This window comes from Rhopalosiphum maidis, chromosome 2 (assembly GCF_003676215.2).
Source record: "Rhopalosiphum maidis isolate BTI-1 chromosome 2, ASM367621v3, whole genome shotgun sequence".
Taxonomy (NCBI): domain Eukaryota; kingdom Metazoa; phylum Arthropoda; class Insecta; order Hemiptera; family Aphididae; genus Rhopalosiphum; species Rhopalosiphum maidis.
Genome location: NC_040878.1, coordinates 33534045 through 33557584, shown reverse-complemented (window position 1 = coordinate 33557584; position 23540 = coordinate 33534045). Strand labels below are relative to the sequence as shown.

General features: G+C 28.4%; 1 protein-coding gene across 1 annotated transcript in view; it reads right to left on the bottom strand.

Moving 5' to 3' along the window:
• The window catches only part of LOC113551558 (protein Skeletor, isoforms B/C), a 93192-nt gene extending 70597 nt beyond the window's left edge, over positions 1-22595 (bottom strand). Inside the window, exons 1-2 of the mRNA XM_026953857.1 lie at positions 22445-22595; positions 11815-12012 (exon numbers count right to left, since the gene is read on the bottom strand). Coding sequence (XP_026809658.1) covers positions 11815-11929 — 115 coding nt within the window. The 5' untranslated portion in view covers positions 11930-12012; positions 22445-22595. The remainder of the gene's footprint in view (positions 1-11814; positions 12013-22444) is intronic.
• Between the last annotated feature and the right edge of the window lie 945 nt (positions 22596-23540).

Sequence of the window (23540 nt, the reverse complement as noted above, 5' to 3'; positions counted from 1 at the left end):
TCAACGAAAAAATATAAATGATGTTAAGTTTTTTGTACCATTATATTGTTATTATTAATATTGATGTAGGTAAAAAGTATAATATATAATATAATCATAAGCTTTTTATCGCACATTATATTTTATATAATGAATGTTGTGGTTTTTAATTGTACATATTTAATTTTAATTTTTGTTGTAAACAAGTATAATTAAAGTTCATAAATTTCATTGGTTGAAAAACATTTTATAGAACAAAATTTTTAAAGTGTAAACAATAATGAATTTTAGTTAAACCTAATAATATACTGTTATACAGGGGCCTTTATTTGAACAATATTTTATACAAATAGTGCATTTTTCAATATATTTAATCAATACATTGTATACCTATAATACGAATATAACATATTTTGTACTGAAAATATACAAATAGTAGTAACCAAGTTCCAAAAAAAACTTGTTATTGTATTATATAAACGTATTATGTTCACTACTAAAATCAATTTAAAAATAATCGTTTTGTTTTCAAAACAGTATTTTTCCATTACAACATCTATTACAAAACATACTATTTTTGTGTTTGTTGCAAAACGCACTATTTCCAATACTACATGTACCTATTATATTGTTATTTTTTTTTATTTTAATTCAACTAATTCTCAATGTTAATAGCTTGGACACAATTTTTAATTTTTTCTAAAACAATGCCCACTTTAGTCTTATTAAAGTATAATGGTTTTATAGTAATTGTATTAAATTATTATTATACTCACATATTTTGTTGTTATATTTAATTATCAGTATTCAATTTCGTTAGATAAAAAAATAAAAATAGTCTATTTAAGGAAAATATCCCTTATTTTTCAAGATTATTTAATTACAGGAATTTTCATAATATAAAATATAAATATTATTTAATGATAATTAATTTAACACATTTTAGGCAAATGACACGTGTAACATTAAAAAAAAAAAAAAGTTCTTATAACAATTTACAATTTAATAGAGTGGCTGTTATTTGAAAAAAAGTTTGTATTACCACCGGAAACTGCTTAAATAATATCTAAGTATTCAAAAATATGGATATTAAGAGTATAGCCACATAAGCATTTAAAATTTCTAAAAACTTAGCATTTTATTAAATGTATTATTAAAAGAAAAAATAAGAGCAAGTATTCTCAAGAGTCATTTAAGAAGATAATAAATAAAAAAAAAAATACGTTTCACTCTAGTCATTAATATATCATAAACGTTGGTGATACCTATAATTTCAAGTTGGTAGCGTGTTAAAGTCAGTCGATCATTTTTTAAAAGTTCTCCGTCACTACTCACTTACTATGTAATATACATCTGTCGAGGGTGCACGATCATATACATAATAATACGTGTGACATTGTGCCGAACAAAACGCGTAGTCAATATGATTTATGAACCGTCCGATGTCGATGCCACGCGTATAATAGTAATAATAATGATGATGGTGTAAAAATAACGGCTATGCATATTATTCTGTACGTATATAAAATATTTATAGGGTGCACCGAGAGGACGTTAATTATTAGTATCATCCCACAAAACATTTAGTATATAGTAAATTTTTTCTCCTGTCGCTCGACAATTATTATTATTATATTATTACCATCGTTAGTTGTCCGAACCCCGTGGGGTGGTCGCACTAAACTGCACATTATTATTATAATACGCGTTCAACAAGCGGTCCGTTTAAACTACATAATATATATAGTATATACCTCTATAGTATCATATCGGATACTTTATTATGCTGACACGCTTATAGTGTCATATATAATAAAATATAATAATGTAAGTGTAACGGCGGAAACGCGTGATGACGTTTGATTTGTATCGATGGTAGTTTTTTATTACTTACGACAGTTGCGAATTATCAATTTACGTATAATTATAATATTATTATTTGACTTTCCATAGATGACTTCATATTCATTATTAGTAAACCCGAATAATAATAATGTATTATGTTAGTGTGTATAGTATACCGCTAAATGTATGCCTACATATCATAATATTCATAATAATAACAAATGACAAAATAATATTAGCAAAATTGTATTCGAAAGATTTTTAATGAAATATTATGTAACAATACAATACAGTATATAACCAGATGAAAGTCAATAAATTACACGAGATTACATTATTGTGTATATTGTATAATATTATACAACAATACATACAAACTAAAAAAGTAATTAATTCTCTCAAAGTTACATATTATTTCATAAATTATTCAGTCGATTATTGTTCTTAATTTTACGAACACACTCATACTTTACGCGTGTTTATTAAAAAGTGCATAACATACTCTATTTAATACATTTGGAATTTGATATTTTATACATTCAATTTTTTAAAAAAAAAAGGCACAACAAGTTTAATTTACTTTTCACTACCACAAATCGCTCCAAGTCTTATAGTTTATTTATTTTATTTTTTAGGTCCAGTTTAAATTTATTATTCTCTTTTGCAATAACAATTGTTGTGTGTGTGTAATTTAAATGTAAAATTAGATTACTATGAATTACAAATTGAATATGTTTCACAAAATACTACAACCTCGGCAGAACTTAGCCATTTCGAATAACACGAGGGACCGCTTGATTTCATCGCGGTGTCATTGTACCATTTCGCATAATGATATGCATGTTAGGTATAATATGTGGGGTGGAACTCCATGACGCTATAATATTTCGCTTCGAAATATTTTCGAAATTGTCATAACATACGATATTATTCATCTTATTATAGTTACAGACAAGCATACAGAACGACACGTGGCATAGATTTCAAGAGTGATGGCTGAATTGTATACAATTAGGTTGACTGCAGGCGCATTTAGTGTATTTTATTGTTATCTTGTATAGTATTTACGATATTTATTATTTACTGCCCGATATATAAATAATAAAAAATAATTGTGTAATCAACGTTCAAGATAATAATATGTTAAATTACCTACTAAAAAGTCAGCCAATTTCCGTGATGACAATTGTAGCGACTTTGTTAATGAAACAATCGGTCATCAAAATTTATTATTAAAATCAAAAATCAAATTTATTTATATACGATTTTACGTATTATGACGCCTGCACTTTCGATTATACTATTAGTAGTTCACTATTATTGGGTAACTTTTGCGCAAGTACATAATTATACAAAACATAAAACTGAGACGCCAACCTTGTTTTGTAGTTTAACCAATTGTCGTAACCAAAAATATAATTTTTTTTTTATACATTTCTTTATTTAAACATTGTAAGCTAACGACTATAATGGTGCCAAAGTTATAAGCAATCACACCTACATCTTATACCAATTATTCAGTATAAAATCTATGAAGCTATATCAGTATTTTTATTTTTAGTATTGTATTCAAATGAAACTTATTGTTCATATCACATTTTGAAATTTTTAAAAATAAAACAATTAATAACAAAACAAACCGTTTCTTTAACGTTTATTATTAATAATAAAAAAGAATTGTTTGATAATGCAAACAATTGTGTTTATTTTATAATATTACTACACCAAATGTATTAACTCCAATATAAATCATTATAATTGAAAACGTTGTCATAATTATTATGACATGGACAAATGGTGAAATGATATTTAACTCTTTACTAGGGAGCCTAACTGTCTCTACGATAAATATAGATCATTTTGAAGATGTTAAAAATAATATTCCCAATTAAATTCATTAAAACTAATGATTCATCAATTATCACATGGAATAAAAAAATACTTACAAATTAGATTAAAAACAATTGTAATGATAAATATCACGTTTTAATGTCTCCTGAAAAATGGTTTTTTTTTTTGAGTTACGACATTTAACCTTTTAACCACCGATATTAAATCCAATACAATATCCATGTATTATATTATATATTATATATGTGCGTGTGTATGTACATACATATCGTATACCCCTGGTGGCGGTTTGTCGGGCGGACTCGGCGTCGGCAGCGTCTTTTACCCGAAAAATGTGGTCACGATATCGATCATAAAACGGTACCGCCCCTGCGCTGCGCCCGGATATGCGACCCCGAGCACACAGACTCCGCCCCCCGAGCCGCCAATAATCACTCCCCCCCGAACATATATATATGTATATAATAGTCGTACAGTCGATCCTGTACCCGATCTTCACCACTCTGTATATATTATTATTATATAATATATTATATTGTGCCGGCCACAGCAGCCTAAGGAATACGTTCGGTCTGCGGCCCCTCCTCAACTCGAATATCTGTAACCGCTCAGCCGACACTGCGGATTTTGTGTAATGTATAGTATAAGTGTATGTATTTATGCGCGCGCGCGCGTGTGTGTGTATGTGTGTGTGTGTGTGTAATGCTGATGTAGCTTTTTCCGTGGATAACGCGTCGTCGTCGTTAAAATTGTCCATATACACCACCTACTTATATATGTATACATGTATTATGTATTTATCGTGTACTTATTACTATGGTATTACTTATATTATTATATTGATGCGTCCTCTTAAATAGTCGGATGCGTTATGACGGTGTGTGGTGCACGTGTTATATTATTTAAATTAAAATTAAAAAAATAAAAGTAAGAGTAAACGTGTTTCAATGTACATATTATAATATATAGGCACAAGCCTACTTTTGACACGGTGTAAATATAATATAAGGTGTCTATCAAACCTCTAAGAGAAGTGTAGAGCGTTGCATATATACATGATAATTATAATATCTATGTATATTGTAATAATGTTTTAAGTATATAATTATTGGGGCTCGGATTTCAATGCAACATGCATATTCTTTTGACGCTCTAGAACAATGCATTCCAAGTACATAATTCGTACCATGAAACAGATACTCCAAAGGTGAAACTTTTATTTTGCATTATTTTACATTTTTCGATATTTTACCATTTTTTGAGTATTTTTAGATCAATTTTTTAATTATTAGTATATATATATATTATTAAATATATATATATATATATTTAATAATATGTTTAAATTTACTAAATCAGTTAATTTTATAATAAACTTAATTAATGAATTATTTTGAGTATTAATATAACTTAGCTAATTTCATTTATTAAAAAAAATATTATAGCATAATGCTAAATTAAAAATATTTTTTTGTTCGATTACACTGTATATTGTATATACCAAGTAAACTAATGAATGGTTTCTTGAAAATACAATAACGGTTGATATAATATGATAATAAAGTAAAAATCTAATTATGTACGTATATATTATGATCGATAACAAAACCGATTACAGCCGTCAACTAGATTCCGGAAATTGGAAAAATAAAAAAACATTTTAAAAATAAATACAGAATTAAATTTCGGAGAACCTATAAATGATAACTTAAAGTCGAAATTTAATTAGAAGTACGAAACATGTTTTTAAAGTTTATGTGTTAATTTAAAAAATGATTTTTTTATAACTGAGTTATACCTTAATATTAGATAGCTATCTTAAGTCATAATTTAAATATATTATTATTTGTTAACTATAAATTAAGCTCTATGCGAATAATATCCTTGTATTGATTTAACGCAACTAATTCAAGTTGATTATTTTTATTAAATTGCACGCCTTTGTTAATATAATTATAAAATATATATTCTGGGGTATATTGACCTAACCTAATACTCGTTCTTTGTGGCGTTCACAAAGGGGTACAAGAATGATGCACCTATCAAGATAGATGGAGTGTGGCTGAAAAATTAGTAAATTTACTGGTGGAATTTATAAATCATTAAAAAATAGAGTAACACCTGTAATTATAAATTTTATTAATGTAACAAAATGTATGATAATATTTTTTTTCTTTTATATTTAATAGATGGTGGGATATGTTGTAAAACTTTGCAACGCCCTCATTGTACGTGTAAGCAACTGCGCAGCCAAAGCAGACTTTATGCTTGCGTTCATCTTTTATCCGTAATAGATCCCTATAAAGATATCTCTCTCTATAAAATATTATTCAAGTGCAGATTTTTACGTTGATTTTCTGCTGCTCGCTCAAAAGCCCGTACCATTACGAAGTAATTATAATAATATTATACTATTAGTAAATTTTTGCGTTTCTGCCACCGTTAAGTTATTATTATTTAGCCCAATGTATACTTTAGTGAGGTATTTCATTAGCCAAGACAGTATTTATAATATTTAATATTATGTATTATAAGTATAGGTACACTGTAATTGACATATTCGATATTTTTTATCTCATCACATATAATTGTATTGCGATCGGTAATGGTGAGTGGACAGTCACAATGATAGGACAATAATACTATCTTAAGTATTTAAATGATTTTATTTTAATTACAGAATTAATACAAAAATTTATCGAATAAGAATAAATAAATAACATTCGAATTTGAATTTTGAATTTTTGCGATTTGAGATACCACTCAATAACACATCTAAATTTTATTTAAAGGTTATTCATGTATATATATATTACATTCTTAGGTGAGGACGACACCACTTTTTTTTTATTCTTTTAAAAGAATGTACTGATCATTGGTTTTGAATAAATTATTTAGCAACAATATATTTTGGGGTAATTGGAAAAAATATTTTTTTTAAATTTAAAATGAAATATGTTTATTATCAAACGGGACATTTTATTTTGTATTTAAGTTTAGAATATAGATGCACCACGCGTGTTTATCGTTTATGATAACATAATAAAATGATGTATTATGCTTGGTTGGCAAGTTAAAATATATTAAACTTTTCTTTGTAAATATATATACACACATACTTTATACATAACAACAGCAATGCTAACGTGAAATACAAAAAATATTTTGTCTGATAAATATACACTATTTTTAGATTATACACGAGTTAAGCCTTACCATCAGACGACACGTCGTTCAAGTTGCGACTGTGCAGGACAATGACAAGACGAGATATGACAGATAGCTATGACAAGATCACCAACTTTTGTTAAGTTGATAAGTCGCTTTTAAAAAACAATTGTATTGAAAGTGTAATGGAGTACAAGGGAAAACACAATTTATTTCGAATACGATTATTTTTGTTTAGTAGGTATGTTTATCTCTGAAAAAAAGAATAATATGAAAGTTTATATTATACTCTTTTAAGACGAATTTCAATATTTTTTTTCACAGAAAATGTATGTTATCTTGAGCTTTTTGAGATACTATAGTTACAATTTTACGCACAAATCAAAACAACAATTTTTTAAACGACTCATACCTACTACTAACTTAATTATCAAATATTGAAATATAGTATAGTAATGATTGAAAAATATAATAACTATAGAAGATATATATATATATATATATTGAGTTTAAGTATAGAAAGATATCGTGAACCACGTTTACGAAAATAATTGTTTCTACAGATAATGTAATGCATTATATTATATAATTATTATGTACAAACACGTGAAGGATTTAAGCCAATAGTGCACTCGGTCAATGGCCGAGAAACTGAAGACTATAAAAAACGACGTATATATAATATGTTAAGCTCTTTATCGCCGTCTACTGCATAATAATTACGATATACACCGGCAGTGTGATATTAAATGCAAAACAGAAGTAAATATGATTTAGCTCGGTGACGTAGTTTTAAGTTTAATTATAAATCACTAGCTGGGTGTATAATAATTTTGTTAACGCCCGACACTTTGCTGGAATGGCACGCTAAGCGGTATGACGTTATCATCAACGGACGAAAACTATTTCAGATATCACGTGAAATATAGCGGGTATTCTCGGGTATTTTAAAACGTTTTTTTCTCCCTCGTTTAGTGTCTCTCTCGTTGTTTCTGTTTCCATTTACTATTATTTTTTTTATTTTTTTGTCATTTATAATTTTATATAAACGATTATGCTTAAGTCCCTTCAAATATGTTTATCAAGTTCCGCTTATCCCTCCCTACGTCGAGTGATCACACTTGTATCCATACTTGATCCTTATTAAATACATACTGTGATATTGAATATATTTTGTAGAAAATAAATAATGATACGTTTAATATAAAAAAATATTTAAATAATAACTATTAAGTACAATATATTTAATAAAAAAATAATGTGTTTTAGCTTCTACGCGGAACGTCTAATGTATTGATATTAGGTATGATAATATTTATTTTGTTTAATGTGTTTTTTTAAGAATAATATAAATACTTTTTAAAAATTATTTACAAATAAGGATTATTTTACGCAATATTAGATTTAGTAAAATATATTTTGTTGTAGTTTAAATTGGAATAAAATAATAACCGTAAACATATAAAATTGCTGTGCCTTTGGTTTAGACATAGATAATACCTGTAAATAGTGCGGAGGCTGTTATCTATTTAATACAGATTAAAAGTAAAAATAAAAAAACTTCACAATAACTTCTCTCAATACTCAGAATTTAGTCATTTATATGCATAATTTAAATAAGAAATCACGTTGACACGTTTCTTGTAATTTAGATATCAATGCTGATGCATTACCAAAAATATAAAAATATGGTTTTTTAACTTGCTAATACTTTTCAATCATTCATTTCATATTATACTTATAACTATTTGTTAAAAATAACTTTAAATGACTATTTAATATTTTTAAAACGACATCGTTGAGAGAGTTATTTAATGTGTTGATATTTTTAACGGATATCATTTTACAGTTATTATTATTATTATTGATTTGAAACAATTATCTTCTGTCCTGTTGCAAATATTTAGGTCAAGATGAATAATAATAATGAAAAAAATTAAAAATAAAAATCATGTATATTATAATATCATTTTTGACGAATGTCTGTTTGCAATCAAAATACCATGCTGTTTTAAACTAGAAATATTTACCGTTATTATAAATATTTTAAGAATTCTTAGCATATTCTTGATCATAAAAAATATAAACCATATCGTAAAGAGCTTCTTTCATGAAGATCATTTATATTTGTAATTATATATTTAATAATTTTATACTATTTTAAGGAAAGTAAGACTTATTTTCTCTGTTAATTTAATGTTGTTACAATAGTTTCTATAAGGTATATGCATTTTGTCATCGCAGTCTTTAATTACTTTAATTAGGCATACGCCTAAACATATTGCTTTTAGCCAAATACCTTTAATATACAAATATCAAATATTTAATTAATCTAATTGATTAGATTTAGGTGTGTTAGAAAAGTTAAGTACAGAGTAGTGCAGTAAAAATTCTTGAAGTATTTCCTTAACGGCCTCAACTACGTAGGAACTTCACTTTTTATAAAAAAAAAAAAAAAAAAAAACCATAAATACGTACAAACTATAATGTTAAAAATTATAAAACATTAAAACCAATAACTATAATCTTCAAATCAGTATAGTCCTCAAAACTCTGAATCTTTTATCATTAAATATAAACTATCCTCAACATTTAAAAGTTAATAATTCAAGAACAACTTATTTGAATTTCAAATTATACACATCGAAAAAATAATAATAATAACAATAATAATTAGCTAAACAATAAAAACAGTAAAATTAGGTGGTGCTTATTTGATAAAAAGATGGCCTGTATTACCACATGACACAGTATTTAAATGGTGTAATAAAATTCGAAAGTAATTGAAAATCTGGTGTTTAAATATAGCTAAAAAATCAAAATTTGAATAGATTATGGTTAAATAAAAAATCTAAGTGAGCATACCGGTTGATTCTCTTTGTATATAGTAATACTTGTATAGTAGTATATTATCTTTATATACTATTAAAACATGAAGCGATTTATTTTTATTTTAAGTTCTACTTAAACGATTCTTATGATTTTTTTTTAACGCAAGTACTCGGTAAGATGAGCCATCTAATAAGAAAAGTCCGAAATTGTACCAATTAAATAGTTTTTGGAAATATTTAGTTTCCGTGTAGCGATGCGCTTTGGTTGCCGTGCGTACAGTCCACACACACACACATCTTTACAACCCACACCTTCAATATATATGTCTACTGCAGTACTGTCTAGCATACTATACATTATGCATGCTCACATCCTACTTCTTCTGCTATACGTTATCGTATCATTACTAGACGTCAATTTCCGATAAGAATAGCTTTTCTTATGATAATAAACAAAGCACAATGTCACACATTGGATAAAATAGGGCTGAATTTACCCCAACCTGTATTTAGTGATCGCCAAATTTATGTTGCCATGTCTAGAGTTAAATCTTTTGAAAAATTAATATTTTTAAAAAAAAATAATGACACATTATTATAACGATACAATTATACATTTTTATAATTATTCAACAATCTTATATTTTTTTTACTGTAGTTCAGCAGTGGCGGGTATTTCAAATAGTATTATTTATATGTTATAAATATTATAGATGTTAATTGTAATTACATTTCTATAACGAATGAGGCATATAATATATCTACCCTTGTTTTTTTTTAAAACAATTGTTCAGTTCGAAGGTTTTTGATAAAAAAAAAAATGTCAACGTACACCTTTATATTATGTAGATTATTATTATACATTCTTCCATAATTAGGGTTCAGTATGCTGTGCTGCCGAAGCGCGCCATCGAAAAGTTGAATAACGACCTAATAATATTATGCACACAATGGCTTTTCGACAAACTTCTGTACGCATTAAACACGAAAACACGTGTATTTGAAACTTTTCAGTTTATCCATGTTTATCCCCAGCATAAGTATTTATTATATATTAATAATACGTCTCGGTCATTGTGCGTTAAAGCACACTACATCTACACAAGTATTATTATAATTTTATCGATCTGTTTATTTTGTGTAACATTTCTATTTACTACCAAGTATACGACGTTCCATAAAATCTCGGTTTATGTTCAGATTATAATCATATGATATTGTAAAAATATTGAAATAGAATATATTTTGTATAACATCGTTATTTTGTAGATATATGCTGTAAATTTCTTATTCAAAATAAAAAGCTAAAATTTATCCACGGACATAGATTTTAGAACATGTTTGATGTGAATAATTATCAAAACCTTGCACGATATAAAAATTTATAAAGCTTATAAAGCTTTTAAATAGGTTTATACATTCATAATAAATATGATATTCTCGTTCATAATCATTTTTTAATACGATTGACCCTTCGTCATTTACAAGTTATAATTGATAGATATTATATCATATTTATGTAGCCGTTATGCCGGATGAATTCAAATAAACCCGAATAATTTTTTCTGTGATCACGCTGTTTTTTAGATCCTTCATACTAGTATTTGATGAGTAGCCGTCATTGGCTACACCCTACATAATTATTAATTTCATCTTTGAGACATTATAATATGAGCTTCACAAATCATTCTGACTTTTGAAAATTCTATAAGTATTTATTATTTTTAAATTCCACATTTTTTTTTCAAATATTATACATAGCTCTATTAAATTATAACTAAGACTATAAAATATTAAAACGAAATATATAAATAAAGAAAAAAAAAATTTTTTGGGGTTAAATGACTATGATATTTAAGATTTATTTCCCAAAATATTATATTCAGATTAAACCGCAAAATTATGGAAACGTTTTACTTCAAATTGTAACAATTATATTATTATTGGTTGAGAAAAGTTTTAAAGTATCTAGGTACAAATATTTCAGATTTATATATATGAATAAATTAGATTATTTTTAGATATAATATTTTCACGATTACCACTACTACTATCGTTCAATGTTTTTGACAATTAAAATTGATACAATTATATACATATAAATGGCATATGTGTTATATGAAGTTGTCACTGGACTTACCTGAATGCAAGGCAATTATTGTAATACACAGGAAGACGGCGAAATTATAATTCTTAATGTTGTTAGCGTCGTGGGTGGAAAAAAACCGTTTCGTGGCCATCCGGATGACTGCCATTGCGGTTCCGTCGTCGTCGACAATGGTAACGGAAGTGTCGCAGCACACGCATGTAGGGAGAACTAACCGGCTCTGGAATCAAACTGAAAGCAAAGCATAAAAGCCCCAATTAAATATATATATTTTTCTTAACACCTTTTATTAACCGGATATCCGGTAATTTTTGGCGCGCCGCTAAACAACTAGAACCCAAACAGAATCATCCTATCCGAAGATGCCGATTTTAGAAAAAAATGGAATATAATATGCAAATATATATATATATACATAATATATATTTTTTTTGTTAAAAAACCTTTAATTATAGTAACAGTTTATTTTTGTATTCTACTAAACTCGTGTTTAAAACATTATATTGATATAATTTGTATAGCAGATTAGTAGAATCCTGTCTAGAAATAATAATTAATATTAACGTTTATAAATATCAAAACTCATAATAATTACAAGTATTTGTGTATGATTATTTATTATTATTATTGATGGTAGTTTGAATTATAAGTATTTAAAGTTTAGGTGAGCAGAGCGAAGAGATACAGAGAAACTACGCAAAATGTTAGCCTACAACGCTTTATTTACCTAAACTTTAAATACTTATAACTCGTCCGAATTTCGAAAAACCTCGAAAAAGATTCTGCATTAGAATATAAAATTGAATGTTGTCATTCAAAAAAGTAAAAACTTAAAAATTATAAAGATAAAAATATAACTTTTTTTTTAAAAATGTTTTATTTTGACTAAAATGTATGTAAAAAAATATTTTAAAATAATGAGTTTTGTTCCATAAAATAATCACCTCGTGTATACACGTCAAATTTAATTTTTCCCAATAGTTTTTGAAACTATTAATATAAATTGTTTAGGAAACATAATATTATAATGTAGATAAATGCATAATATTATATAAAGATTTAGAAATCAAAATCACATAATATTGTACAGTCATTTTTTTAAAGCATTAAAATATTATTCTATTAAGTGATTCTTTTAAAACTATTTTCACCAAAAAATTAAAAAATTTGGGTTATTTCCATTACATCTGTATAACATATATAAAGTAGAATAGTATATATATATATATATATATTGTTTTTTCAACTTAATAGTAGTATTATATTTTAATCTGTGATCAAATTCGTTTATTCTTTACAGTAGCTAATACAACTCAGTAACAAACGTCATATCAAAAATAATTAATTTGAATGTTATAATAGAATTTCCATTCGTGAAGCTATTAAGAGATATTTCGTTGTGATACGTCTATGATAGGCAGTTCTAAAAAGTCAAATATCAAGTAATTTTCTATATTTCATCCATATTCACTTTTATATTTTAATGTATAATAAAGATTAATGTAAAAATTAAACTTTTGTTTAAAAACATTAGTGAACAATTTCGATTATATAATTATTTTTTAAGTCCTTTACGTTTACATTTTTATTGATTGTTCGGTATTGTTATATCGATAATAATTAATACGTCTAAATATTTAATTAAATTAATATCCAACAAGGAAATTTAACAGACGATAGTGAGACAGTGAAACAATTAACAAAATATTACCACATACATCAAATTACAACATATTATTTAGGTACAGTGACACATTGAATTAGAAAAATCAAACCATAGATATTTGACTATCAAACTGCATTTTTTAGCATTCGATGGATAGCCTACTATAGTTTTATACAATAATTATGATTGCCTCCAGAGTAGCGAAAAAAATAAATACTAAGAGTATTGACACTAATATGAAAAGAAAAGACACGGAATTGTATAATAAAGTATGCAATATTGCATATGTTGAGTGAAGGAACAAAGCTAATATCAGCAGTAAGATAGTGGACAAAAAGCGAAGGAATATTTAACGTTAAACGAACAAGAGAATAATTATACTTGTGATGATCAATTTTCAGTAAGTATTACGCAGCTTAAATGAAGAATTGGTTCTAAACACAATTGAATTTTAATTGATCTGTTACTAAACATAGATACCAAACAACTACACCATATAATAGTGTAGATCAAATAAGAGCTCCTATAAAAGGTGAACATTTTAGAGAGCCGCTTTCGTAAATTCACAAATCTTAAGTGATGTATGAATAATTATCTTCATCATATGATGCTCTAAGTATAATGACGGAGTTTAAAAAAATTCAAGTGGCCACGAAGAGAAAGTTAAATATTACAAACAACATTTGAAAGTTCAAAATTCAATATGAGTTAAAGATGAGAGTACATGATCCTGTACGTCAATCATACATGGCATTTTACATTACAAATCGATTTTAGGGTTAAAACGGTAGAATTAAAATTCCTTTATGGTGGATATTATGAAAACAAAGTAGATTACTTTAACAAATTGCTTCTTAATATTTAAGTAGAATTTTATCCACTCTAGAAGAGGATAGCTTATTTTTATATAACCTTAATAGTTTTACTTGAATATTGTATTTTGGAATTACGAGGACGTGTAGTATAAATGTAGGCCGTAACGAGAGTTTCTGCCACTTACGCTGCTCAATAATTTTGGGGGGTTGTTTTTCAGTGATTGAAAGCAAAAAAATACTCATATATATTTGGGTGGAATTAAGTACTAAGTACGCTCGTTACAGCAGTCAAGATTTAAAAGTTAACATATAATAAATATGTAGAAATATTTAAGTTGAATTATATAAATAATATTTCAGAGTGCTCTAAATAAAAATCTGGGTTAAAATATACATATAAAACAAAAACACGATGATGTTAAGACAAAACTATATTAAATATACTTCCATGATATTATTTATAAAATATCACACTTTAAAAGAAAATTGTAGATTAATTGAAATTAAAATAAAACATTTTGTATAATAATATAAAATGTATAGTATATTATTGGATTCATACATATCGTCTAACACAGATGTACTATATATTATAGTATTATTATATGTCTGTTATTGATGATAAACAATAATGATCGAATTTTTATTTGTTATTTTTAATGAATCTAATATTATTATGTCCGTTTTTGTGGTAATTTATTAATAGAGTAATTAACTTGATAAAAAGTTCCTTTTTTACTTTTTAACTTATTTACCAGTTTAAGTGACCATTAATAACTTAGCATTATCCAGTTGATTTGAATAATAATGCATTGAGACGTTAAAACTATGTTTTTAGGATACCCTTATGGTCGTTGTTAAATTAAAAAATGCATTTTATAATCTATTTTATTAACTCATGCTGTGTACTAAGATTTTGAATAAAAAATAGACCAGTTAATATTGTTAGATAGAATAATTTATTATTAGTTACTAAATACGAGAATATAATTACCTGGTCACTATAGTATGAATCAAGTAAGATAAATATTTGATAAAGTTGTTAATTATTTATTAAAAGAAATTTAGAGTTGTATAACCGATACTTGTACACATAATTCTCAATAACTGTAGGTAATAATTAAAAAAAAAAAAAAAAAATTTTTCAATTTCACTAATTTAAGTCGTATTTCCTTCATATTTACTTTAACAATTTAAATTTATAGTATATACCTATTATTTTTTTACTTTCATAGTTATAAAACCGTGAGATATACGTTCTGTAGTCATTGTTCCCGCGAATCATATTATTATGATACGTTAGATTCCTAGACATAAGTATATAATATATCATACACGTAATAACATAATATATATAGTATTATATACTCAGATTTTCGTGATAGTAATATAGTATATTCCGTGGGATGTTCTGCGACAGTTTTTAAGTTTCGCAAGACGCTTGTCGTTAACAGCCGACGCCTAGCGCACGCTGCTATATTATATAATATTATAATAATATATAATATACACTCGAGATGCGTATTTTTGTTTTCCTCTATAAAGTATTATTTTACATCGTTATCGCATAAATCGCGCATAATGGTATATTTGAACTGGCGCGGCGAGCATATTATTTTCATTTCGATTTGCAGAGCGCGAACATTATTTTCCTCGTGTGACATGTATAATAAATACACGTATGTATACCGAGTAAATATAATAATACTCAGAGCACTTTAACCTTAGAGCACGGATATTTCATACGGCTTTCGCGATCGTTTCGTTTTCAACGACTTTCTAATATCGTTGGATTAAAATATTTAAATAACTATTATGATAATATAATATATAAATATATATTATATTCATTATACAAAGTGATTCACCAGACATCTTTACCCTCATTTTTATTCTTCATAATAATGTATTTAACCAAATTCTGATTTTTGAACATTTTTTTTATTGTACATTTTTATAAGCAAATTATATTTTTTTTAAATAGTCTATTCCTAAATCGAAATTCGTTTCCTAGTTATTAAATGTTATTTTTAAAGGATGATGGTCTCGTATAAAATATAGCATATAGGTATAATATTAAATCTATTATGTCTTATTAATTATATTCAAAGAATTTAAAAAAATAAATAAAAATGTTTAAGTAAATTAATATTAATAACTATAATTTTGAAATCATCAACTATGGTACTCAGGCTATAACATCTAAACTTTAAGATTGAGCTTCAATTTACATATATCAACTTTAAAATAATTAATCTCCTTAACAGATTAAAGCAAAAAAAGGGTACATACTAATTTGAAAAAAAAATGAAGTTGGTAAGGAAATTTGCAAGACAATCTAAAATTATAAATGTATAAAAATATAGTCTTTAATGAATTTAATACATAATTTGAGGGAAAAAAAGGGTATGAAAATTTTTGGTGAGTCACTCTATATACTGATAAGCTATATAAGTACTTACATGAAGCACTTTCATATTATTATATGTAATCGGGTCTTCTTTATTTTTGTAAAACACTCCTGGTTTGGTTATACGATTTTTAATAAATAAAAATACTCGTTATTATTTTTATTTTTTTATTTTTTCGCAGCGTATATAATAAAATAATAATAATAATATAATATATGTGATAATTTCGAACAACACAAACACGTTCGTATGTTAAACGGTTTTTGAGTTGGAATCGTTTATAAACTTTGTGGACGGGAGTGCGGTAAGGCGATAACGCATTCCTCTATCTCGTCGTTCGTTTCCACATCGCCAACCTTCCATATACACGATCTTTAAACAACTATGACTCGTTGGAAATTGCATTTCATTTTACCGAACGATTTACGGCCGAAACCCGTGAATACCATATTATCATATTATTATCATGGTGATAATAATGCAAATTGTGCGACTCGTATTTAATGGAAAAACAAATTCGAAAATAATATTATTCGCTCGAATGATGATAACGCTTATATTTTTTTTTCCCCAACGGTGCGGTGATATATAATATATATAACATGTATTATAAATTTATAGCTGTTTAAACAATTAGTTACTTTTCCATAGATAAATAAATAATTTCCATTTTGTTTTTCAATTATATGTGAATTTAGGACAAAATACTAAAGTTTTTACAGTTAATTTCGCATTTTAAAAATTATTTATCTAAATGTATACAATAATATTAATACATGCGCAATGCGACTAATTGAATTACCTACCAATTATATTATATCGTTTGTACAATACCTCTGAAGCCTGACGACTATTTAATTTTAAACTATAATTTTAAATAAAATTATAGAGAAACGAAATGAGATTCCTTGCCAAGTTTAGTCGACGCAACAGTTTCGTTTGGAGAATTATTTATCTTCGTATTCGACACCATCGTCTCACAGAAACCAATTGTTGATGTTCGGTCGCAAAACACTTTTAAAATAATATTTTATTTTCTAGTTTTTTGACGCCAGCAATGTTACTGTTGAATTTTCGAGTATTAAAAGTATTAGAAGTATTAAAAGTTAAGTTTAAAACTGTGCTGTAAATAATTACATTAAAGTATTTATACTATTTGTTGCCAATGTTATATCGCTTGAATTTGAAATACTAATACATTTTACTAATGATGTTGCACATCAACATCATTCATCTGTACACACTACACGGTGTATATCTAAAATCTCTATGTAAGATACCTCCGATCTAATTAGGACGATTTTAAAAGTATTTTTTTTTTTTTTTTGATAGTAATGATTATTATTCGACGCGTTGCAGATCGTTTTCTTTTTACGCGAGTGAAGAAGATGAACGATGTTTCCGACTTTGAGGAGCTCGATGACTGGCACGCGGAGAGTGGGGGACGAAAACTTTTGTCCGCATTTAGGACCTTTTATGTATACATATATATTATACATAATATAAAGGGACAGAACGGTTCTGTTCTGAAAAATCAAAGCGACATGCCATGAACGGAGGAAAGCAAACGACGTTTCGACATACCCTCCCAATCCACATTGACTGGTGAGTGGGCCACAGGGTGAGAGCCGAGAAAGAAACTTTGTGAGACGAATATATATTATATATAATATTATCCTTTATATTATTATAAAGTAGGGCCGGTAAAACGTTCGAATCAATTTGCTAATGGGGCGCGAACATTCGCGGAGAAGCGATGATGTACACTCGTACCCGATGATATGATGATTACATATAAAACAATATACATGTTTAGCTGATATAGTATATACCTTGTTACCTTGTTAATATATACGTATTAATAAACTATATATTATTTATTATACCTATATAAAACCGATGCAGTTGGCTTCGCGCTTCGGAGGAATGTGGTTTTGACGGTATATTATAATAATAATATAGTCTCTAAAAAAAAAAACCCTCTTATCCCATCACACCACATATTATACCCTCTCGGCCATACTTTACCACCGTTGAGGACTCGATAACACTCCTGCAGCAGCCCGCAGCTACCTATCCATTCGCATTACTATCATATATCCGCGGATATTTCACCACGATGACGAAAGGGTGTATATTTGGCTTCGATTTAGTGGGGGTGAGCTGCGAGGGGAAAAAAGCGTATTTCGCCAAATCGATTTTTACGCCCCACCGACCGATTTCGACAGTGCAATTCGACAATGCTCTCCGACCCCAGTCCACATCTACACTCGCAGCTCCCCATAACCCAGCGGCACCAAACCCTGGGCTGAGTCGACAAAGATTTACTCTCTTTAGATACAATATAATATATATATATATACACTTATATTGGTATATATATAGGTGTATAGAATATAGCTGGACGCTGCGGAGAATTCGAGGAATGACCCAGAGAGCAGTTTACATTCCGGACTCCGTGATACGCGAGGCTCAAGTCTCAAAGCCAAAAATCCGATGGTTGATATCATCGCATAGGATTCAATGAGTTATCGTTAACCTCAACTTATACACGTGTACCATTATATACATGCCTAGATTATTGCCACTATATCGTACACGTGTAAGTGTATAACGCGTGGTCTGGAATATATATATATATATAAATAGCACACTCATACAATATATTATATACCTAATAATTTTGGTACGAAAATATATTATATGAGGCGTAATTAAGCGTAAAAGTCGTGTGCGTTCGAGCATTTCGCTTTCCCTTCGTACATATATGTATATATAGATACAAGAATATAATAATATGTTAACGTTCGACAACGTGCGACCAACTGTACATAATACGTACTAACAGTATACATGTACCTATACACCTATATAATGTACTAATAATTCGCGTTAGTCCAAAATAACGTGTTAGAAACCAAACAATCTAGTTTCACGACTGATGAAGCGCACCGACCACGAAATTAAACTACGTTAATAAATAATAATAAGTAATAACAATATAAATAAAAACACGACTAAGTCTCTTAAAATTTTGACTCTTTTCTTTGTAATGACTATACCATTATCAACACAATATAATATGTGTTTATATATATATATATACACATTGATAAACCATTTATTTTTAAGTATAAAAACTTAAAATAAAAAATCATATGATTGTGATGTAAGTATAATATATATATATATATATATATATATAATCGTTTGGTTTTTAATGTAAATAAGTTAAATAAAGTATTATTAAGTAAAATCGAAATGCGTGAAATGGCGCATTGTACATAAAGTGATTCATACGACATTATAAGTACGCGTTAATTGAGCTAAAATCATTAATCTTTATCATCGAACCACCCAACTTAATTTATATTCAGTACGCCTTTATCCGATCAGCAGATTTTTTTCTTCAAAGATCGTCTTTTTGTGTGTGCTGCAACGCTATAGTATTTATAACACCTACGAGTTTTTGAGTTCTCGAGCTCACGAGTCATTTTGTGTTTTTAATTTTAACGATACACTCCCATAAAAGTGTTGGAAATATATGATTATAGTCCTATAGAGTTTTCGGAAAGTTGATTGTGTGAACAGTGCGTAAATAATAAACTGGTACAAACGCACGCCTGGGAATTGGGGCGTCAAGCCGTCTACCCTTCTCTGAACACAATCCGTAACAAACAGTTAGGGTCGGTGCGGCTCGTGCTCGGAATCAAAATACACACTTTACAGCACCCTTACAATATAATAATCATCATCATGCATTATACCGATTGGTTGGAAAAAAATTAGTGAGCTTTTAAAAATAATTTAAAAAATAACAGCTAATATTAAGCTCAAACGATACTATCAGGCACTTAATAAATAAAACTGCAGAACAGCTCTTACATGGATAATATTTCTACCAGGAGTACTACTTACTGAGAATTTTCTATTGTTTACCGGATTACAGTCACAAATACCCGTTTACCATCATACTTAATATTTTTGATAATCATATCTGTACAATTTATGAACGTCTGTTTACTCTGAACATGAAAATATTATTTTAACAGAATAACCTTTATAATTAATAAAGGTTGGAAGTTGTTAGTTTGTTACACGAAAAACTATCAATAAAACTGATTAACATAAATAAATTACAATTATATATTATTATTATATATATATATGTTTATGTAGTATTATGGTCAGCGGGTAATAGTAATTCGGTACATTTCAGTGAGCTACTGTGCGTATATTCCATAAAATCTTTATTATTGCTTATTTTGGCCTATTCAATGAAAATTACATGCTTAGTTTTAGATATATAAATTTACATAAATTTGTTAAACATAGCTAAGAAAAATGTATACACGAGTTCATGAAAATATTTTACGATATGTAATTTAGGGTATAACATGATTTTAGATTTTTTTTTTTTCAAATAGTATGATTCATAATTCATAAAATCGCAGTAAAATGTCCATATAATTTTACGAAACACAATAAACTACAACATAAGAAAAAAATATCAACAGTTGCAAAATATTGCATAAAAATAAATCATGAACAAATTCTAATTTGCTATTTGCATGAAATACATTTAGTAGTTTACTTGGCAATGAGAATATGGATTGAAAAAAAAACATACGAATATAATATTTTTTGAGCCCTAATAATCACGTTAAGTATACTCGTACTTATATCATATTATTACGTTAATATCATTATATTAAATGTAATGTTAATATTGTAAATCACAAAATATACTACAATAAGTTTATTGCGCTTGTTTTTAACCACAGATAATATGAGTACACTAATAATTAATGACTGCATAATAAATATATTATACAGTGAAACTTCCATAATATAACAAACTTCCATTTTACGAAATTTCACGATATTGGGAATCGTCTCGACATTAAAAAATTTAAACACCGAAACGTATCTTTAACATAGTACACATGAGAAAATAATTTTGGTGATATGTGAGTTTGTTATTAAGTGGTTGGTCAATAAGACACTAGTTGCAAATAAACGAACATTTTCAACAGTTTTTTCACGTTAGTATTTTGTAAATATTGTTATACTCTAATTTCATAATATACAAGTGCAATAGTGTTACCGATATAGATCGTAGAACAGTGATTAGTGTTGGAAATAAAATAAGAAAATGGTCAAGGCTCGTCGATAGCCAAATGCCAATGTCCGATACGAAATACATAATTAAAGACCACCTATAGACTTCTACTCTCAAATCTCCATGTTTATAAAACTATTTGCACGTCAATTATTATGCAATTGTTGAGAAGGTTCAGAACACACTATCAACTTCGCGCGTGAATTTACAAAATTATAATAATATCCGTTGGTACAGTTCTACGCATCATGAGATGTTATTAAAAAGCACCAGCCGAGTGGCTTTTTTCAAAATTTCACTTGGCATCGAAAACCCGAAAACCGCGAAATGTAATCCAAAAACAGGGCCCGCGATCGTTTCGACTATGCGCAATATTGCTACTATCGTTACATAGCACCGTAAGAGATTTACACTACGGTATGGTCACAGTGCTGGTGCTTCTGCGGATTAGTGCCAACGTTCCTATACCGATAACGAACCTAATCGTGTTCTGCACCTGTCGGTGACCAAATACCATGAGAATCGGTTCTGAGCATATTATATCGTTATATTATAATAATGTAATATGTTAGTTTCTATATACATATATTATAATGTAGGTGCGAAAATGTAACCAAAACCACAACGTTAACAGAAAATCACCACTCACATTGTCCGTCTCGGCGATACGTTCCGGCGGCTTCGGCTTCGGCGGCGGCGGCGGCAGCGACTGCTGCAGCAGAGTCCCGCGCGTCTCGGTCGTGTCGCGATGCGCGCGCGTCCGTCACGTACTGAAAAGCGGCGGCGGCGGTAGACTCGCTCGGTAGCCTTTTACCCACCCTCCCGCCGGCCGCGACACGATCACCGCCGTATCCCATCCACTCGCGGTGGCACGGCCACCCGGCCACCCACCCACGCCAGACTGTCTCGCGAAGCGGCCGCTGCATGGCACGCGCGGCGCAATACAAAGCCACGCGTAGCAGCACAGCGTAGTATATATGATCGGCGGCGGCTATAGCACGTAATACGACCTACCTGCCGCCGCCGCTGCCACGGCCACCGCTTCCACCGCTTCAAACGTCGCCTCCACCACCGTCACCGCCGCCGCCGCCAAACATGCGCCATTCCGTCTATATCAAGTCTTCTACTACGGTGCACACTACTACTACTGTTACTACTACTACTATTACTATTACTGTTATATACGTGTACTGTATATATGCGAGCGCACGCGCATCAGTACACGATCGTACCGAACCTATACATGTGATATAGTACGCGTGTGTATATTATGACCGTAGGTACGTTGTACCCGTATAATAATAATAATAATAATAATAATAATAAAATATTACGTACTCTCTCGCTTTGTAATTTTTTACTCGCCGTGCAATGGGCGCACGCGCGTACTTCGTATAACCGAGCGATAAACAGGATAATAATATTATATGTGATATAATACCAGTATACCACTATGAAACACCAGTAGATAAGTAGTTGTTTGCAGAGGATCTTCTACATAATCTTTACTATTTTTATTTTATTTTTTTTTTTTTTTGTCATATTATAGCTTAGGCCTTGGGATAATAATATACCTAATAGGTAAAAAGAAAAATCTGATGGTTCTATGTATACTTAAATACAAAAATATGTGAATCTATGATAGATAATTTTAATATGTGTTCGTAAAGGTGTAATTGATCAATGATAGACGACCGTCGGTAAATTTTTTCAAATATTAACATTGCTTACAGTGTGAAAAAAAG